Below are 22,365 nucleotides of genomic sequence, written 5' to 3'. Positions count from 1 at the left end.
TTTTGCTTGTAAACATTCCCTTCGTGTGGGCTCACATAAACATTGCAGCCGAGATTGCGCAGTACGGACTGGAATTCATCTTTAATATATACTATTCAAATTTCATTGCTAATTACATTTTAACCCTTTAACTGGCAAATTTTCTCAAAAATGCCGTTTTTTAGCCGTTAAATCAGTTTTTTGGTTACCATGCTCTTACATGTTCTTACATTTGCTGTAAAACCGGTTTACTGAGGAGCTAGACTTTCTCAACGTTAAAGTACAACATGTACACCATTACTTTGACGCATGCGTATAAGCCCCATTTTGGACTTTTTGTTTTTGATTTTAATTTTTTTCTTCTTGTCTTTTTCCTTTCTTTTTTCTCGTCCCTTTTATTCTCCCTTCCTTTTGAACTTCATATCCCTGACAGCCTTAAAATTTTGGTTGAAAGGATAATAGGCCATTTCCGAGTTACCCTTTGCCACTGTTTCAAAAAGAGTCTAGGTGCGAAACCATTAAAATGAAAATGAGTTTGATTTGCATGAAAATGGACCCGGACTCCCCCATGGGTTTTGTTTGCGACGCAGTATAACAATTTAAATTTTTGGTCTAACCAGCATGTCCTTGAGAGATTTGCCTCTCTTATAAAATATCATCAGAGGCCTTGTGAATATATTTTTCACAACGGCTGATTTTGTATTAAATACTAGTTATCAATTAATATTTAATTAAGGTCGCGTACTTCTGGGTTGTACGTGGTAGTTACAAAAGGCAGTATTTTCTTTCTGTTTTTTTTTTTTAATTGTTTGCTGGAGCGCCGATCGACTGTCTATTGGCGAAATTGATTCCTGTTAGAGACCTCTTTATAAAGTTGTTTGCGTAGTCGCGCGCTTTAGGCGCAATTTGAAGTTAAAGAAGTTATCTTCAAATTTTTTTTTTTTTGAAGAGTTTGTTGCTTCGCCTTTAATAAAAAAAATCCTCTTTTAACACCCAGTGGATGACACGTGGTAAAGTGAATGTATTGGAATTTTTCTGTCGGCTTATAGTGTGTCTTGATGTCAAGGATATATTCTGTGTTAAATCTATCTCCTTTATAAACTACTGTGTCCAGGAAAGTTAAAAATAAGTTAATTCGTTCTATAATATTTCAGCAGTAAATTTAATTGTGGGGTGGAGTTTGTTGGCTTGTTTAATAAATTGACAAATGTCTTGTCGTTCATGACCCCAAATGGAGAACACGTCATCAATGTATCGATTCCATTTTCTTGTATTGATATTGCTTTGGCGAATAAGTCTTGTTACTGAATGTCTGCTATAAAGATGCTGGGAAATGCCATTTTTGTACCAATGGTAGTTCCATGAGTTTGTAGATAGTTCTTGCCATTAAATTGGAGAGAATTTTCCTTTAAGATAAAGCCAAGCATTTCCGTTATGAAGTGAGTTTGGATAGGAGGGTTGTTATTGTGGAACGTTTCGTATGCTTGGTATACTATTTCCATCCCTCTTCATGTGGTATATTATACCAGCTGGTTACATCCATAGATACTAGAATTCTAATCTGCTGTATATTTTTTTACCTGCAAAGTTGATAAAGTTGGTATTATCCTCGATGTACGTAGTTTAGCAATTGCTTGTAGTAATTTATCAACGAAAAATGAGATTTTTTTTCAGTTGGGCCCTCACACCCGGATATAATCGATCGATATAATGTAGAATACTACATATAATGTATATGTAGATTATTTGTATTTTAGGTGGAAAGGGAGTTTATAAAAACCATTTTTTGGATGTCACCTACGTGTTTGAGTGATTATCTCATCCACTTGGTGTTTTGTATCTTTTCAAGGTTAACCGCAGGGTTGGTTTTCAGTTCTGCGATCGCCTTGAGTTCATCGCGTGGCAGATCTGATTCTTTTTTTTTTATTGCAAACACACAATTTTTACATACAACAATACAATTATTACAACACTTACACAACTAAAGGGCTCTGCCTGCACTAATTACAATACAAATTTACGTTATTATGTCTTATTTACAAAGTTATATTCTAAGGTATTACAGTTTGATATTCTACTTACGCTACTAAAAGACGTATAACCCGGGCGGGGGGGGGGGGGGGTTCTCCCTATAATGGCCTTTACGGGGAGCCTCCGCCCGAAAGGGGTACCTTTTTCAGGCTTCAGGTATATGAAAGGGTAGGGATTTCACAAGTTTAGGTATATGAAAGAGTAGGGAAATCTGTTAAATATAAGTTAAATATTTCGAACAGACGCAGCTTTTGGCCGTATCGTCTTACGAAGTTGTATAAGCCCTGGGCTTATAACCGGAATTTCACGGTATTTACATTTGTGCTCGTACGAGCCACGGTAGGTCTAGCCTTATCTTTTTTCTTGCGGTTTCAAGCCGTCGTTTGTGGAAGCGTGTGAGGGCGTTCACGAACGCCTGTTTGGCTTTAATTTTAATGTCCGCAATTTCCTACTGCATTTTGAAAGAATTATTAAACAGTGAGACACCGAGACGTTTTCATCGATAGATTGCGTCAGTTGTCGAGACGAATCCTCTGCTTCATACTTCCGGTTACTAAAGGGTTCTCAGGAAAATTCAGCTGCGAAAAAGTTAACATTTGCTGAATCAAATTCAAATAATGCTCAGTCAAAAGCGGGGGCAATGTTAGGGACTGGTCAAAAAGTACAGGGGGGGGGGAGCAGAAGGGGGGTGCAGTTTTTGAGTCCTCGAAAAGGGGTGGGTTATGTAATTTTGAACTACGCGAATGTGTAAGGTTTTCGTCGGGACCAACGAAACTGTCCGTCATACCGGGATGTCCGTATTAAGCGGGTGTCGTAAGCGGGGTTCCACTGAACTTTATTCTGTTAACGAGTACAGTTTTCGCGTGCGAGTTGCTCGGAGGTGAATACGAAAGGATATCCGGAGTTTGGGTAGCCAATCAGCACGCTAAAAACGCTATCCACTGTTTGAGTATATACTAATGAGTACTATTCCTAAGGCCTGGAAATGGGACCTTGAAAAATTTTGCACCAGAAACAGACAATTGTGTGTATAGATTGATCCTAGCTCTATTATCTGCTTATCAAGAATATCTGGTGACGTCTAAATCGATGACCTCACAGGTGGTACAAAGAACCTGCTCTCATCGTACGACAAAGTATGATTGCCATTTTTAACCCGACCTCTAGATTCACAATCAAATCATGAAAGGCACTCACAAATGATTTTTTTTTTTCAGTAATTTTTCGTTTCTTTGTTTCATTTTTCGTTTCTTCATAATTTTTTCTTAGGGTTGACCCCCTTACAGACCATATTTTTTCGGTCGCCCCTTCCCCTTTGAAGCCACATTTTCTGGCCAAATCCGTCGCTAGTCGGCCCCTCTCGATTTAAGAGAATGACACCCGTTAAAGATTATCACTTTGACGATTTCAGGTAACATTTTAAAAGATCTTTTTTATGAATAGCTGGTGAGGATTCATTTAGAAGCAGCCCGCATAGGTTTTTTTTTTTTTTTTTGAAGGACTGAACCTTTTATTTCCTAGTAAGATTACAAAGGACAGGTTGGATAAGTCTTATTAGTCAGTCATACATTCTGGACAGGTCAAGTATGTAACATTGGGTTCAATATCATATTTATACCTTGTTTCTTCCTCCTCAGGGAAGTAAAAATGACCAAGCTCTTACAAAACATAATTTGACATTACAAAAGCAAGGAAACCGATAGACATCTTTTCGCATTACAAACAACAGTAACATTTAGAGAAAAACTAAAGCATTTTCTCTGGTGGATCTACTTTCACTAAAAATCACCCTGGATAGATTAAGCGATCAAGGGATATCAAATTGAATATCTCAAAATTGAACGAAAACTTTATCTGTGTTTCTATCATATCCTGAACGGGAACCTCATGAAGTAACATTTGAAAAGAGAAAAACTAACGCATTTTCTTTGGTGGATCTACTTTCACTATCACCCTGAATAGATTAAGCAATCAAGGGATATCGAATTGCATATCTCAAAATAGACCTTTTCATAGGTATCCTTACTTAGTTCATAGAAATTGCAGAATGTCAATCTTTTCTCAAATTATCGAGCATCAAACTCCCGACTTTTTCCATACATTTACTGTAACTTTTGCGCTCGCCCCAGTAGTTTTGCACCCCCGGCAAAATGGCGTCGGTAACCTTGAAAAGGTCTATTGAACGAAAACTTTATCTATGCTTCTGTCATATCCTGAACGGGAACCTTATAAAGTAACATTAAGAGAAAAACTAACGCATTTTCTTTGGTGGATCTACTTACACTCAAAATCACCCTGAAAATAGTTATCAATTATTCACTAACCCGGGACTAAAGTGGAGGTGTTTAGAATAGTGGTTGATGATTAAACAACATTGAGGTGAATACAATTCATTATTGTTGTAGACTGAATATACCACAACAACTGAAAAACTTGCAGAACCAAAAATTAATCTAATTCGTACAAAATCAAAACACGTAAAAGGAACTTTTCACTTGTGTGGTTTATATAATCACTCATTCTTTTTAACATGCATTGAGGTTGTACTTCTTTCGCAGTTTCATAGGGGACGCCGCCCCAGAAGAGAGAAATGGGTACTTGGATTGTTCGACACGCAGTACGTGCCAGCCCGACCATACCTGCAGCTCGTAAGACGACGTAATGCGGCCACTCTTTTAGAGATTATACAACGCCAAGTACAACCCGGTTCAATTGTCCACACTGATCAGTGGGCAGCATATCGCCAGATACAGAGACGACTGGGTTTACATCACCGAACAGTCAATCATTCTCTGCATTTTGTTGACCCGGTCACTGGGGTACATACACAACACGCTGAAAGCAATTGGTCCACAGTGAAGGAAAAGTTCAAGAAAATGAAGGGAAATACAAACCCGAACTTTCTGATAGAATACCTGCATGAATTTATGTGGAGGAGATGGTATGGTGGTCCTCACCCAGATGGATGTTTTCAACGTCTTTTGCAAGATATTGCTGAGCAGAATCCCCTTTGAAAATAACGCTGACTGCATTCCGATTTAAGATATACCAAGAATCACAGAAAATTGAATAGGTCTATACTAATTAGGCGTTAGACTATTACTAATTGATCAATTAGAAACTTTAGAATGCATGGACGTGTCTGAAAAGTCAACTTCTTTTACTGGACGAAAATTTACTAGCGCTGAAAAGAAGATTTAAAAATGCCTTTAATAGTTACAAACACACGTTAATCAAACCTCATTTGATCGAAACATTTATACGTTCGATTGACTAAGCGGGACATTGAAACCGGTTTCAACAGGTTTCTAAAGTTATGTGTGGTCTTGGCATTATAAACGAGAGTACCCAGGCGATGTTGGAGTTCGATTACATGTGCGACTATAATTCGTGTTACTAAAAACGATTTGAAACTGATCGAAAAAATCTAAAAGTTAAAATGATGTTGTAAAAACTTATAAGAAGTTAAATTTTCGAAAAGTCTCTGTTGCTTTCGTCAGATTTTTTTTTAAAATCAGCCTGAGTTTCAAATTGTTTTAATAAAATGATTAATTGTGATCGCCAGAATAACATCGACTAGACTTCGATTGAGTTTGATTAGTTTTTCGTTATGTTTGGTTCGATTGATTACGCGGGGGGTACTCTATGTCTTGTACGTTGAAAGTATTTTTTTTTTAACAGCAGCAATTTTCATTTCAACGTTGTTCATCAGTTATTCTATTTAACAATTAGACTACGAGCCCAAAAAATTCACCCTTAAAAGAACAACGCGAGCGCGATTGTTTCTATGTTTTTGCGATTGTTTTCTAGGTTTTTGTATGTGCGCGCGGAAAAAAATTTAGTGGAGAACAATAAAGACAATAGAGTGTTTCTGTCTCGGAACTATCGGTCTGATAGTTGCCCCTTGGAAATTTGATGTTCTTAAAACTAGAATATTATCCCTCGAAGCTTCACTTATCGGGCTAGAGTGTCTGCAGATAACCTAAAATCGTGCCCTCCCTCCCTACTACTGATTCGAAAATGAAAAAAGAACGCCTGATCGCAGGTTAGGTCAGGTTTGTCTACAGACAAAAAAAACCAATTTAATGCATTTAGTGGGTTTCTTGTCTGGTTATGTTTATAAGCCCTCCCGGATATAACCCCCCCCCCCCCCCCCCCCCCCCCCCCGCTTATAAGCCGACCCAAAACTCCTTGTATAAGCGCAGGGCTTATAACCGGAATTTTACGGTATGAGCTTTTCGACTGCGTGGCGACCGCTATGACGATGTATGGATATCGATCAACACTCGACCGTGTGTCAGCAGAGCGTCGATAGAGTATCGACCGAGTATCGGCCGAGTGTCGACCGACTAAGAGGATACTATCGGCCGACACATGAGTCGGTCGACACTCGACCGACTATCGCCCGTTGTTGGTCGAGTGTCGATCTAGTATCGGTCGACATGGAGATCGAGTGGCGATCGACATGTCGATCGCGGGTCGATCGCGGGTCGATCGAGGTGTCGATCGCTAGTGTCGATCGACACTCGATCGGGGGTGCCGTAAGTACACATGATCCGGAAGGCTTACTTTCCACTCTAGCTCGGAGACCCGGCGTTTATTCGGGGCCCGGCGTTTAATCGAGAAAATACGGTAATTGCGAATTGTTTATATTTTTCGTGAAAAAATCGTTCAATCGCCATGCACATATCCTTTTCCCATGGCCTCTCTACAGACAAGAACAATACTGCAATTTCAATTCTGTTTGTCTTCAAAACTTTTTTTTATTAGTACTTAATAACTGTCAACATAGTGTTATAAAAGACAAAAGCAACAACAACACAGTCTTCTGTTTACAGCACATGACATCATTAATTAATTATTTGTCATCCGGGCTGTTTTCATTACTTAATAACTGATAACACAGAATTCACTGTTCGTGTCGCCATTTGTTGACTGGCGTGTTTTTCGCCCCATGCTTTCTCTCATTATGGCGTGTCAGATGCCCACTCTTATGTGTCTCATAATCACAGTGATGACACTTCATCCTCTTTGGAAGATGACAAGTATTTATGTGGGATCTTAATCCGTCCAAAGACGTGAACGTCTTTCCATCACCTAAAGATCGAAATCGAAAAGACACAAGTTATGTCGATTTCAAGTTGTCTAGCAATATTACTAAAACTGACTGCCACTTGTTTCATCATCCCCTTTTATGAATGCTCGCAAAAAATGTTATGGATTCAATGATCCCAAAGAAATGTGATATTGTACCACAATATACCATTTTTCATGTTGTTTTTGAGTGCTTTTCTCTTTTTGATAAATTGACATTTACACTATTAAATCTTAGTTTAAACCCCTTTATTTAAGATCTTAGGAATCAAAGACTAAATGAGACTCTTATATTTTCAAAAGCTGAGTTCATATGGGAGAATATTCTCTATTCTTGGCATTCTGATTTAGCAGGTAGAATGTTATTTGAATTGCCATGAAGGTGAATTGCATTTAAGCCAATGTTAACTTAAATTATCATTATTTTGTATTGAACAAAGCTGGATTAAATACCTCTGCAAATCCAGTTGTCCACGCTATCTGCATTTCTTTTTTTTGGGTGGTTTGCTTGCGTTACATGTTTGTCACAGTCTTCAGCTTCCTCAAAAGTACTCACACAACCCTTAAAGGGACACTGAAATTCACAAGGGTTAAATCACCGTCCTCTGCCGGGGGGACCCATCGAGACTTTGTGTTCAAGTGTGGAATTGGTGCTTTTTGTCTCGTCCACTCTTGACATAGTGCAACAATGTCAAGGTGTCGCGTTGTTTCCTGCGTCAGTAAAAGAAATAAATGGGTTTTGATTTATTCGTTTTGATACTTTGATTATGTGTCTTTAGATTATTGAATAATAATCTTAAGAAATGTTCGTGTATCAGATGGTTGGAAAAATAAATTTTATTGTAGAGTACTTGATACTAACCGGTTTGGGTGAGAGAGATGGGTTTTTCCTCCTCTCCTCATGCTGCTCCTGGTTTTTTTTTTCTGCAGAAAACTCGTGTGCCTGTGTCTTTCAAATTTTTCATTTTTTTTCTATCCTCAGGTTGTTCAGCTATGGAAACAAGTACTTTATATCAGCATTCTGGGAGCATATCCCTAGTGAGGACACAACCTGTAGACGTGGTAATTTACAAAAACCATGCAAGGATTTTAAGCTCTCTACTGTACATGTAAGATGATTTCAACAATTTTATTAATGATACTAACATAGCTCATTTTCCTTAAATTGTGTAATGATGGTCAATTCCAATGTTCACAGGAATATGGAGCACAACAACAAAATGGAGAAGAGTATTTTGTTTCACGAGCTGACCAATCACAAGGTGGGTGAAAAAGTAGAAAACCATAACTGGTCACAAAAACAATGCCATAAGTTGTCCAAAAGTATGCAGTTAAACCACTCAATTAAGGGCTGGTAATTCCACCTCAGTTTGTTCTGAGATCATTTCTACAGTATATAAGGGAAATGCGATGTTAAACAAACCTTTTGCTTTCATTATGGGCTCATACTCGTTCATAAAGGTTTCATACTCTTCTGGGAAAAGTTCTTCAGCTTCTTTCTGCGTGGTTATGTTTTTTAATGGAGCCATTAAACGATAATTATAGGCACTGGGTATGGCTCTCAGCCTTTGTTCTCTTTCACCAGCATCTCGGAGTCCTTGAAATAGACAACAACAAGTAAAGCTGTACTGTAAATACAAGTTTTAGACAGATTTACCACTAAGAGGATACGCACTTGCATTAGTCATTTCATTTGCATCTGGGAATGTTATCAGCATAGTCTTATAGGCTATAGAGTGCTCACCAGGCATAATCAGTGCCGCAGTGTCTGTGTACTCTTCGATGATTCGTTTGACATAAAGGTGAACAACGGCAGATTTCTGCGACCACCCTCCAAGTCTCCTTAACTGATCTATATGTGTGTCTTCAAATTTGCCTCCGTTTTCGATCGCAGCAGAAAGTACGAACCTTGTTGCAAAACCCTGCAATGAGAAGGTAACAAACAAATTGAGCGTTGTAAAACTACAAGAGTAAGAATGTTGTAGTAGGCTGACCATGTGCCAATTGGACCACATTTTTTTAAGATACCATTTGTCTTAACATTGGTGGCAGATCGGTTTTGCATAAAATAAAACAGAAATGTTTTGTTTTAGGGAAAGGTAGTAAACATTTTGGATCGTCACTGGAGATACCCAACCTAGGACCATTATCACTCCAGTTGCAATGTCAATCCCAAAGCTGAAAATTTTTAAAGTACTTCTTACTAATACCATCAAAACATAGGGATCATTTAATAAATTGACCACAATTTTCCATGTTCTACACCGTTATAGGCCATAAAAATCACGCCATGAAATGTTCGAGACCCAAGTGGAACAATGTTTACAAATGAATTCTTAATTTTTAGTATAGTAGGTCAACATCAGTCCTTTGTCTGCCTTTTATCCAAACTACTTATCAAATAAATGATGTATGTATGTATGAAATGGCTCATCAGGTTTCATTGCAAATTTTTGGATTTCTTATTTTCTTCACCAAATAAGAGTCTCACAGTACCGCTAACCAAAAAAGTTTTGTTGAAACTTATCGGACTACATCTTGAGAAGATAGTTTCCTACACTACAGGTTGTATTTTGAGTCATAAACTTCAAATCAATCGACAGCCATTGCAATGTGGAGTCTTTTTGAAGAGTTAGAATCATGCTATTTGAGTGATACTGGATTTTTTATTGTATATGACCACTTTATTGTACTTACTGATCTGTACGACTTGTATTGTGACAGATCTTTGGCATTCAATCCTGCCGAAACAATACTTGTTTCCACTTGTCTTCGTAAACTCTGTGTTGTTAGGGGTGCATTCTGTAATGAAATTGGTATACAGGTTGAAAGATGGGGGATACTATGTTTTGATTCATGTGAGAAGAGTTACCCTATATTTTTAATTTAATGCCAGTAATGTAATTAATCCTCAGTATAGATCCCCATGATTGACTTAAAAATGTACCACTCAGGTATGTCTTGGGGATATAAGAAGGGCATGTACTAAAACCCGAAACAACGAAACGAAACCACCGAAACGAAACGACCGAAACAAGCGAAACCACCGAAACGAGCGAAACGAAACCGCCGAAACAACCGAAACGGCCGAAACGAGCGAAACGAAACTAAATCACCGAAACAAACAAAACCAATTACAATAATTGAGAGCTAACCGTAAACAGGCTAACCGGAGTGCATAGCAGGCTAACCTAAGTGAAAAGTAGGCTAACCGGAGTGTGTAGTAGGCTAACAGGAGTGTATAGTAGGCTAACAGGAGTGTATAGTAGGCTAACCGGAGCGAATGGTAGGCTAACCGGAGTGTATACTAGGCTAATGAGTGCATAGTACGGTAAGCGGCGAAAATATTGAAGTTGTGCTTGTTTCGGTAATTTTGTTTCGTTTCGGTCGTTTCGGCCGTTTCGGTGGTTTCGTTTCGGTCGTTTCGGCGGTTTCGGTCGTTTCGTTTCGGTGGTTTCGTTTCGTTGTTTCGGGTTTTAGTACATGCCTATAAGAAGCGGTTTGTATGGTAGAGTGAAACATGTTTGTCAAAAAACAATGGACAAAAACCCTCGATTGATAAACTTCAGGCTTAAATGAAGTGCAGTACTCAAACAAAGCCAGGGCCATCAAGGGTGAAAACCATGCTAACAGTTGCGTACATGGTTTATGCAGCAGCTCTTTTGGATTGCAATAAAAATGTGTGACTTCTGCCAACACTTATATTTTCGATTGGAATGGTAATATTTAAAATGATTGTTGCTACTTCTTCTATCAGAACACAAAAGAACTTGTTTTTAATTAACCTTGAGTGTTTGTGTTGAACAGTCCGTTTGACACACTCAAATTACAGCCTATACATTACTACACAATGGCAGTTGAGGAAAACTTTTGTGACTAAAAGGTTTGAAAGTTCTTTCATAGATTTTGGCTTTTTCACTACATATAATTAACTACATTCACTTAAGGTATTGTAATTGAGTTAACTGATGTAAGGTGCACTAATTGTGTATAAGTGTACGCAAATCAACCCATATGAGAAAGCCATGGTGATTAAAGCTTGTCACTTACTTATGGCTTCTGTTGGCAGCGTCATTCTTTTCGTGCGTAAATGCTACAACCATGGTAACACCTAGTTCCTGTTCTGACCTGGGAATTGATGTAGTCACTTTTCAGTACTATGTAATAAAATTAATAATCGACAGAGTGTTAAGGAGGTCATGCTTAAAGATTTGTGTGCATTGTTGTAAGGATGCTGGCAACTGTTTTCATCTCTCTGGGGGTATCCACAGCTCGGGGAAAAAAACATTGAAACATGAACTCGTTATTGGGTACCATCAAGCGAAAAGTTTAACTTTCCCAACAAGTGTAAAATTATAAACTATTATTCAGTTTAGATCATAGGAGCCAGTCCCATTAATGTATCCTAACACCATTTTTGGCAAGTGGGTCTTAAGAGTTAATTGACCAATACAAGTCTTTTAGAAGGGACCTTATTCATTATTACAATTTATAGATTTTGCAATGACACACTTCACTCATGTAAAAAATGAGATATTACCTGAACTCCACATCCCCCACTTTAACACCTAGTGCATCAGGATATGGGTCAAGCCCAATTGTCTCTCGTAACTCCAAAATTTCCGGTCTGACATAAGCTGTGGACATAGTATTGCTTCGTGCCCCACAAAACGAAGACATGCTGTGTATTAATGAGACTGGAAATGAACAGATTATTGTTATTCATAGTAATGTTAATGGTGATTATATGCTATTTCCAGTATTTACTTATTACTGATTGATTTATATTTGATTTATTTCTGTCATTTGTACGATTGTTAGGATATAAAGAGACAATGTTATGGATCATTCTCAACAAGGAAGCATCTTGCTCTATCGACATGGTTGAAATAATCTGCATGAAAGTTACTCACGTTGCAGTGAAGCTGGTGTATCTATGCCGATGGTGTCAAGGATGTGTTTTATGTCCTGTTGAAACATTGGTCTTTTAGGGAAAATTTCACCTTCGCCCACCTCCTTTCGGACGTATTTGGATATGGTAGAGCCAAGTTCCGGATACTGCTTTGCAGGGCTTTGATGGTCGTTAGATATTTGCTGTAAAATATTGGAAAAGAATGGACATTATGACAGCCTTAAAATTTCCTAATAATAGGAAGGAAAAAGTTTGTTCAAAAGGCTTTTAGCAAATGAAGAGGAATGGCGTTTTCATTCTCATATTTCTTCCTTTGGAGATATGTATGTTGTTGTATTTTGCTGATCAGGAAAGTGAATGAGTTGTGAGTTCCAGTTCTTCATAGGCACTGTCTGTTTTAAGTCTGCCTTAAGAAGTGTAGAAATAACTTTATGTCGATAAAAAACCGAAAATGAGGACTGTTCTGGATTGCAACTTTAAAAAGCGTTCAATTTTTGCAAACATATTGTTTTCCGATTAGGAAAATTATGGTATACTTCTTTTTGGCAATCAAATAATTATGTTCCCTAAACATTTTCTGTATCATCAAGGCATTTTTGGGCAGTCCTAAAAATCACAATGATGTTGTTCCTTTAAATTACATTTTAGAGTAGCTCCCTCTCCTGAGATTTTTGGTGCATGTCCCCTAATGTACCATATTTTTAAATACTCGATATCGGTGTACATACCCACATGCATACTCCGCGGAAGATGTTATTTACTATTCTCGTATAAGAGAAGCCGGCCTTGGCTAATGATATAACAAAGGCTTTAAGGTCTATATCTTTTAAAGGGAATTCAACCCTTTTGTCATATGTGGCACTGTGCCATGTTATGTACAGATTTCGTGCATCAGCAACACTTTTTAGCTGCAAAAAAAGAAATAATAATGACATGATGTTAACAGTGATCTACATAATTTTGTTGTCGCAGGAATGTTACACTGACTAATACCTGTCCATAATTTTTTTTTGTCAGTCGTTTGAAAGAAACCTTTACTACGATTTTCAGTTGAGTGAGACGCGAACAGAGTTTGGTGACGAAGTTTCAACATAACAACGGCATTGTTGTCAAGGGCAAACTTCTATGTTACCATTGGTAACAAATTTGTTTTTGTAACTGTCTTGCTCGACAATCTCGATGCTTAAATAAATACAAACACTACAAAATAATATCGTCAGCAACACTTTATTGCGCTTTCAAATAAAAAATATATACACAGAGACAACGATAAAAGAAACAAATAACGAAATATATTATGCCTTAGCTGTTTTATATCGACGGTAACAGATCTGTGTTGAGAGTTGACGTTATGTTTAACGTGCGTCACTTTACCTTCCTCGTTAGAGTTACTGTTCAACTGAAATTTTATCGTTTTCCAACTCCAGGTATTTTCTAGCAGCTTTAAGAATTTCTTCAGCTTTAAATAATATATCTTTCTCAAGTGCAAAATGAATAATTCGAAGAAGAACATTTAGCGCTTCGTAAAGCTGACAAAAGCTAACACCATTTCGGATCGAAATTTCAAAATATTAGCCAATCAAAAAATTGCTCAATTAAAACTGACGCCATCTTGGATCGAAATTAGCCAATCAAAAAATTGCCCTGTTTCCCGAGAGGTCCTCCTTGTATAAAAGAACTTTTGCGGTCAGTACCTGTAACGACAAGTTACCAAAGGAAACACAGAAGTTTGCCCTTGACAACAATGCCGTTGTTATGTTGAAACTTCGGCACCAAACTTTGTTCGCGTCTCACTCAACTGGAAATTGTAGTAAAATGCTTTGACATAATGTGAGCCTATTGTTTTAAATGTTGAATTTGGGAAATTAATAGTACAATCCAATTAATGGAATATCTGTATACTAGGCGTATAGCTAAGTACAGTTCAATTAATTTTTTTTCCCTATCTATCTATCTATCTATCTATCTATACATCCATCTGTCTCTCCTTATCAAATTGTATTGCAGTAGTAACTAAAACAATCTGAGCTACAGTAGAATAACGATTTCCGACTTGAGTGTAAACTGGGACTCCTTAATTTCCTTTGAAGCATCCTCATTGCTGGATGCCTCTTTTTCAGGGGGGTTACTGAGTGATTACTTACCGTTCCTGGCGATAGCGTTTCCAGATACATTTTTCTAGCCGTTTCCAGATGTGCAGATGTGTTATGTAAAGTTTTTGAAAATGATGAAATCATCCGGCCTGAAGAGACAGTGATTTTTTCAAATAAATCTCCATCTGGGACTACCCCTGTTAAGAACAAACAAGATATTTTGGAGGCCACATTTGCATTGTCAAGGTGATACAAACTTACCCGCAGGCAAGTTATGATAGATAGAAAGTGTGTGGTGGGAAGCGAAACAAAAATTATTCTAATAAGCAAACATAATAACCTGCCAAGGTGTCATCAGAGGGTCAACCTTCCGCCATTTTTAAGAAAAATCTGGAGGCGAAAAAAAAAAAATTCATCACGCGTACACCGGCGCGGCGCGGATACCACGCCATTTTCGCGCCATTTTTTACTCACCTTTTCTTTCCCTCACGACCCAATTTTGAGAAGCCTTGGATGAGAGGATTTTGACGATTTTTAATACATCATGGCTTTAGTGGTTTCCTGATGAAAAGTTTTTTTTTTCCTGTCAATAGAATAAAAGAGAAAGAAAAAAAAAAAAAAAGGCCCGGACGGGATTTGAACCCGCGATCTTCGGTTGGTAAACAACGGGTTCGAACCCCGTTCATATGGTCCCGTATGGGTCTCCGTATCGTATGGCAGAATGAAGAAGAAGTAGGATAATTTGCCCGCTCGCACGCACACAGATCTAGAAACGAAATCAAATCTTCCTGGATGATGTACCGTAAATTTCGCTAACTAATCTCTCACCAAACTTTCCACTACTTATTGCTTAGAGCAGACCAGTCCGGGTGGTTTTCTTCGCATTTTGTAAAGAAAAACATAAGGTTGACTCATAGGTTGTATTAAAGCTTATTTTCAACAACATTTACATGAAATATCGATAAATCTCACCTTTTCTTACTCACCTTTTCTTCCCGTCACGACCCAATTTTGAGAAACCTTGGATGAGAGGATTTTGGCGATTTTTAATACGTCATGGCGTTATTGGTTTCCTGGTGAAAAGCTTTTTTTTCCTGTCAATAGAATAAAAGTATTCTAAGAAACAAATACAATTACAGTGGAACCCCACTTTACTGACACCTCGGTATTACGGACAGTTTTGTTGATGGACAACGGACACTTTTCCATATCCCGAGTGACCAACTCTTATACATTATCAACCCTGCTTTACGGACACTGTCCAGAGAAGCGGCAAATAGCCTTGCAAAGGTTTTGTCGAATCTTCTGTCCGCCTGGTTGTGTTGCAAGCTAATTTAAGCTTCCGTGAAAAGTCAAGTGACCAACTTTTTCAAAATATGAGTTTGTAGAGCTTAAGATTGGTTACGGTCAGAGTTTCAGTTACAAAGGAAACTTTATAGAAAACATTCTATTGCTGTTAAAATGCATTTTATTTCTTGTTTATAGTTAAGTTGCGACATTTTCAAAGAATTCCACTGTTGAGTTTATTAAAGTTTGTTCGATTATATGACTAGATCGTAAGGTTTTCGTAAAAGCTATTGATTTTAGTCAGATAGTTCACAGTTTGCATTTGTTACAGTTACAGTACAATTAAACACGTTTTGTTGCCGTAAAAACGTTTGCCTTCGTCTTTGTGTCGATAAAGGGTCTGTCCATTTTATGAGTTTGAGTTCGAGTTAGAATTTCGAGTTGAGTTGAGTTCGAGTTTGAATTTCGAGTTCGAGTTAAAAAAAAAATCGAGTTTGAGTTGCTTGCGGTTAGCTCCACTCCGGGTTTGCTTGGGGTTAGTTCCACTCCTATTTGCTTGTGGTTATTTCCACTCCTATTTGCTTGCGGTTAGCTTTCATTTGGTGATAAGGGTGACACTATGCGTGACCAACTGGGAAAATGTTACCCCATAACTCGAACTCAAAATTTCTAACTCGAACTCATAAATTCGATACACTCGTCGATAAAACATGTATCCGTGACTTTTTGTCTGAGACCCCGCTTAATATGGACCATTTGGCCTGTCCCCTTGGTGTCCGTATGAGGGTACCATTGTTTCTTAAAAAAATCTGGTGGTAAAAAAAAAAAATTTCATGCCCATTTCACGACTTTTTTCCAGCTTTTTGTTCCAGTCACTAACCCATGTTCGGAAAAGTTTGTATATATTGTGGCGATTTTTTTCCTTTTCAACCTTTTATATCACATGGCGTTATTTGGTTACAGCTACTGCTGCCTCAGATGTCGTAGTGACAAATACTGTCCATCTTTGGGACAGCTCTAAATTTGGGGATGTGGCGCTTGATGGGGTCTCAATTTCTCCACTAAGTTGACTATGGGCTTGCATTTCGAATTGTCATGTTTTTGAAGAACAACTTGGAGCAAAAACAAAACCAATTTGAATTAACTGGCAGGAAGCAAAGTAATGTAATGAAAATTAAATCGTGCATACAAAAATCAAGAATTTTCAAATATATGTAAGATATTTTTGCCAAGAACAAAAGATAAATCAACACTTGTTACATCCCTAAGAGTAAAAAGAACCGATGGGCATTTATAACAAATAAATTCAGCAGATTCTCTTTACCTTTCGTTCCTCCATCGTGTTACACGTTTCCAATATGGCGGGGCACTTGTGACAAGGCTCTAGTCCCAGACTCTCTTGGGCCCGCCTTGTGCTGCATTGAAGTGCCCAGGCTCCTACCTGTTCCTGTTTTTATTAAAATCCCCCGCCTCACCTCCTCGGGCAAGGCAAACATTCAAACAAATGTACCGGTACCGTACCGGCAGTTAAGTTTTTTTAAGTAGTGCATAAAACAGAAAGAGACTAAGTTCAGGGCGACAAGCTCGAAGTTTCTATCGGAAAGTTGACAGAAACCTATCCTCTAGATAGGGGTCTGAGAGGCCAACACCACATCCTGGATGGCAATTGCAAAAAAGCCCGTCGTTCCCAGCTTGACATTACTGTCAACAAAGGGCTGATCAAACAGCTAGGGACTGATGTTATAAATTTATTTTGGCTCAATATTTCGGTTGAACAAAAGCAACCTTCATCAGGGGCATACATAGCCGGAATTTCAGACATCCCTCTGTGGTCGCGCCTAAGGCTACTCCTGATAGAGCAGTTTTAAATTGAGTGTCGTAAAACCAAAAGCAGTAATTAGCTGTAATCACTCTGACAGCTTCTGACCAATCACAAAGGACACAGAAATCACCGGTACTTCTGTCAACCTCTGTCATACAGTTTTATAAAGTGCCTAATAGAAAAAAAAAAAAAAAAAAAAGGCCAGATCGGGGATCGAACCCGCGATCTTTGCGTGTGGTCACCCCCGGGTTCGAATCCCGTCTGTTGCCCGCCTGCACGCGCAAAACAGAGAAGATTTCCGAAGAATTCCGTTACTAGTTTGCCACCCTCTTCACCCTCTTATCGAACTTGCGAAGCTCAATCGTTCGATTAATTTAGTTCGATTGAGTTCAATCATGACCGAACAGTTCGATGTCTTTGATTCAGGTAACTTCGGGTAAATAAATCTGGTAAAATGGTCAATATCTTTTTTTGCCAGACATTGCGTTTATTTATTGTAACATGGCAGAAGCTTAGCTTCTGAACATGGTTATAATATGTACATGTATAGCAATTATTTTTCACTAAAAGTTTTTTGCTCAATCTTTTAGTATAAATAACTAGTAAAGATTTTTTAAAAACTTTGAAGTATAAAGTTAGTTAGTTATAATGCAAAAAATATTGTTTTGGTTTGACTGGTAATAATTGTGTTCGTCGTAGTAATACCTTAAAAGAAAAAAAAAACAGAAAAGAGAAAAAAAAAAAAAAAAAAAAAGAGGCCCGGACGGGGATCGAACCCGCGATCTTCGGTTTGCGGTTGCCATGACAACACGTCATCGCATACGAGACCGACGCCTTACCACTTGGCCACCGAGCCAATTCACTTTAAATGTGAAGAAAAATTAAAATTTAAACTTAAGAAAATACTGACTCCGGCTGCATTGGACTATTTGTCGATCCAGTGAATGTAGGTTATTCACAAACGGCTCACACATCGCATGAAACCATGGATAATTTTATTATCCATGATGAAACACAACAGTTTGCCATTTTAAATGTTTAATTAAGGTGGCTCGTACCGGTTTTTCTTGCGTGGGAAATCTGGTGACTAGCGCGCGCGTCACGCTTCATGCCCACGAGTCACGCGCGAGATTTGAAAAGAAAAACAAACATGGCGGCCGAGTGCGAGGTTGCTTTTCTTCATTTTAAGAAATAAATTCCGCGTTCAACTGAAGTTTTTTCAACAAGAACATTTTAAGTCAACTTAATGTTCGACAGTCAAAATGTTTTCGGATCTCACTGCTCGAGTTACAAAAGCAAATTCGCATGTGCTACGATCGATCTTGTCGGAGATCGTGACTCAATTCCACTTTCTCGTTTCAGCTTATTTGAGTTCGCTTTCAAACACATGATTATTCAGACAAAGAAATACTAAACAGTAAGACCTAAGAGGCACAACTGGCGCTAACTGAAACTGGCTAAATCCCATGAAATCCTGAGCCGAAAAGTTTCGCAGACAAAGCGAGGGGAAGTCCACGCGTGTTGCGCGCGTATGTGCCCGCAAAGATCAGCGGTAGTCAGAACTGAGCATGAGTAAATACTAAACTTTTAAAATCGAAATTTTAAAGTGCGCGGAAACGCGCGTGGGAATTATTGAGTTCGCGAAGGCTTTAGCAAGAAAACTAACCCGATGACCCCTATTTTTTATTGCCTTAATATTTTCCTTTTATGTAAAGGAAACGCCAGAAAAAATCTAAAAAAATTCTACGAAAGCAATTTTTAATTACTTACAAATTGCTCTTTTTTGCATTTGCAAAAAATCCGCTTCGTAGAATTTTTTTAAAATAATTAATTATACAGTTTCTTTTTCATATGCTTAAAGTTATCACGAGAAAAAAAATGGGGGTCATCGAGTTAGTTTTCAAGATATAAGCACTGGAAGCTGAAAAAGGGTCCAAAAAATCATTGCCACCGTTGCCATGGTAACCACTGATGACGTAATTATTGATATTTTGGATCAACAACACAATGGGTAATTTAATTATACAAAAATTTTGTTACGATCTTTAATTATTTTTGTGGCCATTTTCTTCCAAACGTCGCACAGTCAAAAACCTGAAAACTGGTACGAGCCACCTTAACGCACGTTCAAGGCGAACATTATAGATTCGAGATCAATCTCGAGCCCAGAGTCCGTCTAGTCGGTCAGCGGTACGGGACGGACTATGGGAAACTGGAATCGATCAGATCAATTTCAGGTCGATTTCAGGTAGAACCTTGGTCTTCCGGTTTTTATTGCGCATGCTCTCAGGTCTAAGCGGAAGTAAATTTCCCAGAACGGAAGTAAATCGAGAAAGTTGAACTATTTCTAACACAGTATTGACAGAACTGGTGTTTATCGAAGCAACAAAAGTAACAAAAACGTTCTGCAGTTAACAAAAGAGAGAGTCAACAAAAGAGCGTCTGGTGTTTTGATTTCCGTTAGTCTCTTTCTTGTGCATACTGTTATAATGGTTTTAAATCAAAGATCTTGTTTGCCTTCCAAGATTCCGCCTGACTGTGTGCATGTGTTCGCTGTTGTTTTGCGGACGACAGTGAAGAAATTTACATAATGCACAACGCACGGACAAGCTATTGTTCTGTTGATAAAAATTCTTGTTTGGCGACTTTCGTATATTTCAAAGGCTTCTCGCTGACAGCGCATCTTATCATGATAGATTGCATGTTTTCGAGCAAATAATTTTTTCCTCGTCAAATAGCGGTAATATTAATAAAGACGTTAAAGGCCACATTGGTCAACGCTATTCAAATGGTGTAATTAGCATTTCGGCGACTCAGCTCGTACACACATTCACGCAATTCACGTGCACAAAATTGTACAATTCCTTTTTTCAGCAAAACAACAACGCGTAATGTTCAAATTCTGCTTTATTAGTTATTATTTTGAATCGAGCACTGTCTGCGATATTCAGTTTTTCAACCGTAACGGAGATTTGAAAGAAAACAGTAGTTCTAGCGAGATTTTTAAGTCAACTATAAATTGAGTTTTCAATCGACCTTGTCCTTGGTGACGCCGTGGTTGTTGTTTTAAAACTCCGCTCAGAATCGACGCCTAAAGGAAGTCCTTTTTTATTCAAGGTATCTTTTGAGTTCAAAAAGAATGGTAGAATTAGAAAATACTTCATTTATGTAGCGCCATATGACGAGTTCTTAGGTGTTTTACAAAATGAAGGTGATACACCTGAACATTTGACCATGGAAAACAAAAAATGTTTTTCCAGGGTTTCCGGTTTGGTTTACTTCCGGGGAAGTTTTTCAGACTTCCGTGTTGATTTCTATTGTTCTGTGAGGACCAGTAAGACACTGAATTATTATTCAGTTTCCCAGAGTGAGTCGAGTCCCGGCGACCCTACCGCTGACCAACCGCTGACGGATCGCGGAGCCGGGGCTCACTCTGGGCTCGAGATTGATTCGAGATCATTCTCGTCCCCATAGCCCTTTTCGTTTCTCTTAGCCGGCAGGGCCTAGGCACGAGGAAACAAAGGGCTCTGGGGACACAGGATTTCCAGTCCTAGATTCTAGGACTTCCGTCTTCATGTATGCAGTCGTGAGGTGTCTATAGACTGTATGCCATTATCATGGCGGCCGTCGAGCCACGATTCGAGGGATTCGAGAAGTCTTTGTCACGGGCGCTTAGTGGTCTCAGTTTGGAAAATATTTCCCTCCGTGGTGAACAGAAAGAGGCAATACGGAACATTGTTCTTCTAAAGAAAGACACTCTTGTTATTTTAACGACAAGCTTTGGCAAGTCGAAACTAATTCTTTTATTTTGGTTGTTTCGCCACTAAATGCATTAATGCGAGACCAAAAGTGAAGCTCATATTTAAATTCACTTCTAATGTTCGTAAAACGGTCGCTAAGTGGTCGATCAAATAAAATCGATTTATGGCCACCCGGAGGCATTTGTTGGAAATTGAGAAAAGTGTTGGATTGCGAAGAAGTGAGATGTAATATGAAAGCTGTCGTAATTGAGAGCACTCTCTTTTAGTGGCAGTATTTATTAATATATCTGTGTTTATTTTTCCTACAAAGTTATTTATAATTCTGTAAAAAATTATTTGTTATACTTATTTTACTTCTGTATTTTTATTTTTCTCCACTTACTTATAGTGCTGAACTAAATATCTTAGAACTTAATCCATTTATTATTTTTATTTCCTTTTTTATTTTTATTTTTTTTTATCTTTTCTCCTATCTTTATCTTCTTTCTCTAATTTGGGTTAATTTTATTTTTTGCCTTTTTATTTTTTTTATTTCTTTATTAAGAAAGTTTAGGCTGTCCCAACTATTGCTGGTGCATTTCCTTTCCATACTCAACTGCAAAAAAACGTTCTTATTCTCTTGGTGTGGAACATCTTTTCTCTCAACACTTTATTTTTTTTCTTCCCCCTCTTTCCTGGATTCTTCAATCAACCATGGTTTCTGTTCTTGTGTGGCTCTCCATCAATCTTTACGGTGATCGTGGTTCTATCTTGAGTCGGGTCTTGAATAATTCCCTCTTGAATCTTTTGACTATACAACACTCCATTTATCCATTCTCTTACCTTCTTCTGGTTGGTGACTTACATTCAAGAATATATTGAAAAAACTTTAATTAATTTAAAATCGACTCAATAACATAAACTGTCCATTGAGATTTTACTTGCTTGTACTCATTGAGTAATTAAATATACTCCACTTATTTAATTTTAGTTACCTATTCCCTAACCCTTTTTCAAGTGTTAATTGGTGAATTTGTGTTTTTTTTTTCTCTCTTTACTTAACTGTCAATCTTTTTCATATCCACCTCTACTTTATTATTTAACATAATATTTTTTTAATCTCTTTCCAGTGGTTTACAAATAATAATAAAATATATAAACAATATTAATGTAAAATTTAATAAATACAAAAAGGGAATGCTATTTTACCTTTTCCTTGAATACTTTTTTCGTAAAACAAATAAAAATTCGCGCATTTTTTTCTTTTCTGATGAATGAAAAAAAAGGCTGTTTCCTCGGGGGTCCGCATACCGGCCGCTAAACTCATCTTCGCCCATTTTTTTTTTCTTCGCTCTATTTTTTGTTTTTGTCTCCCTACTTACTCTTCTCCCATTTTTTACTTAACTG

The 22,365-nt window shown here is 37.9% G+C and overlaps 1 protein-coding gene and 1 non-coding gene across 14 annotated transcripts; both read right to left on the bottom strand.

The window, feature by feature from the left end:
- Positions 1–6,748: 6,748 nt before the first annotated feature.
- LOC144661438 (uncharacterized) lies at positions 6,749–17,923 on the bottom strand. Of its 13 annotated transcripts, none has more exons than XM_078522200.1 (13): positions 16,721–17,923; positions 15,096–15,203; positions 14,161–14,670; positions 12,745–12,924; positions 12,018–12,198; positions 11,645–11,801; positions 11,155–11,232; positions 9,802–9,906; positions 8,849–9,026; positions 8,528–8,701; positions 7,967–8,095; positions 7,558–7,815; positions 6,749–7,107 (listed from the first exon to the last, which is right to left on the bottom strand). In XM_078522200.1, the coding sequence occupies exons 3-8, from the start codon at positions 14,251–14,253 to the stop codon at positions 9,894–9,896; spliced, it is 702 nt and encodes a 233-aa protein (XP_078378326.1). In that variant the 5' UTR covers positions 14,254–14,670; positions 15,096–15,203; positions 16,721–17,923; the 3' UTR covers positions 6,749–7,107; positions 7,558–7,815; positions 7,967–8,095; positions 8,528–8,701; positions 8,849–9,026; positions 9,802–9,893. The 13 variants fall into 13 exon arrangements, with proteins under 13 accessions (XP_078378326.1, XP_078378331.1, XP_078378327.1 ...); XM_078522205.1 differs by having other exon boundaries at positions 14,161–14,499; XM_078522201.1 differs by lacking the exon at positions 16,721–17,923 and having other exon boundaries at positions 14,161–14,306; positions 14,450–14,499; positions 14,584–16,713.
- Positions 17,924–17,973: 50 nt separating this feature from the next.
- Trnat-cgu (transfer RNA threonine (anticodon CGU)) lies at positions 17,974–18,074 on the bottom strand. The gene is made up of 2 exons: positions 18,039–18,074; positions 17,974–18,009 (listed from the first exon to the last, which is right to left on the bottom strand). It is a non-coding gene; the product is annotated as a tRNA-Thr (tRNA).
- Positions 18,075–22,365: the final 4,291 nt, after the last annotated feature.

Source organism: Oculina patagonica, chromosome 7 (assembly GCF_052425735.1).
Source record: "Oculina patagonica isolate OP01 chromosome 7, crgOcupat, whole genome shotgun sequence".
In the NCBI taxonomy this organism is placed as follows: Eukaryota; Metazoa; Cnidaria; class Anthozoa; order Scleractinia; family Oculinidae; genus Oculina; species Oculina patagonica.
The sequence above is the reverse complement of the archived record's forward strand: the minus strand, read 5'-3'. Positions and strand labels throughout refer to the sequence as shown.

Coding starts and splice junctions, on each gene's coding strand:
- LOC144661438 (XM_078522197.1), bottom strand. CDS start 14,253: ATGATTTCATCATTTTCAAAAACTTTACATAACACATCTGCACATCTG. Junction 12,925..14,160: donor AAACGCTATCGCCAGGAACG/GTAAGTAATCAC, acceptor CTTTTTTTGCAG/CTAAAAAGTGTTGCTGATGC. Junction 11,802..12,017: donor TACACCAGCTTCACTGCAAC/GTGAGTAACTTT, acceptor GTTCATTTCCAG/TCTCATTAATACACAGCATG.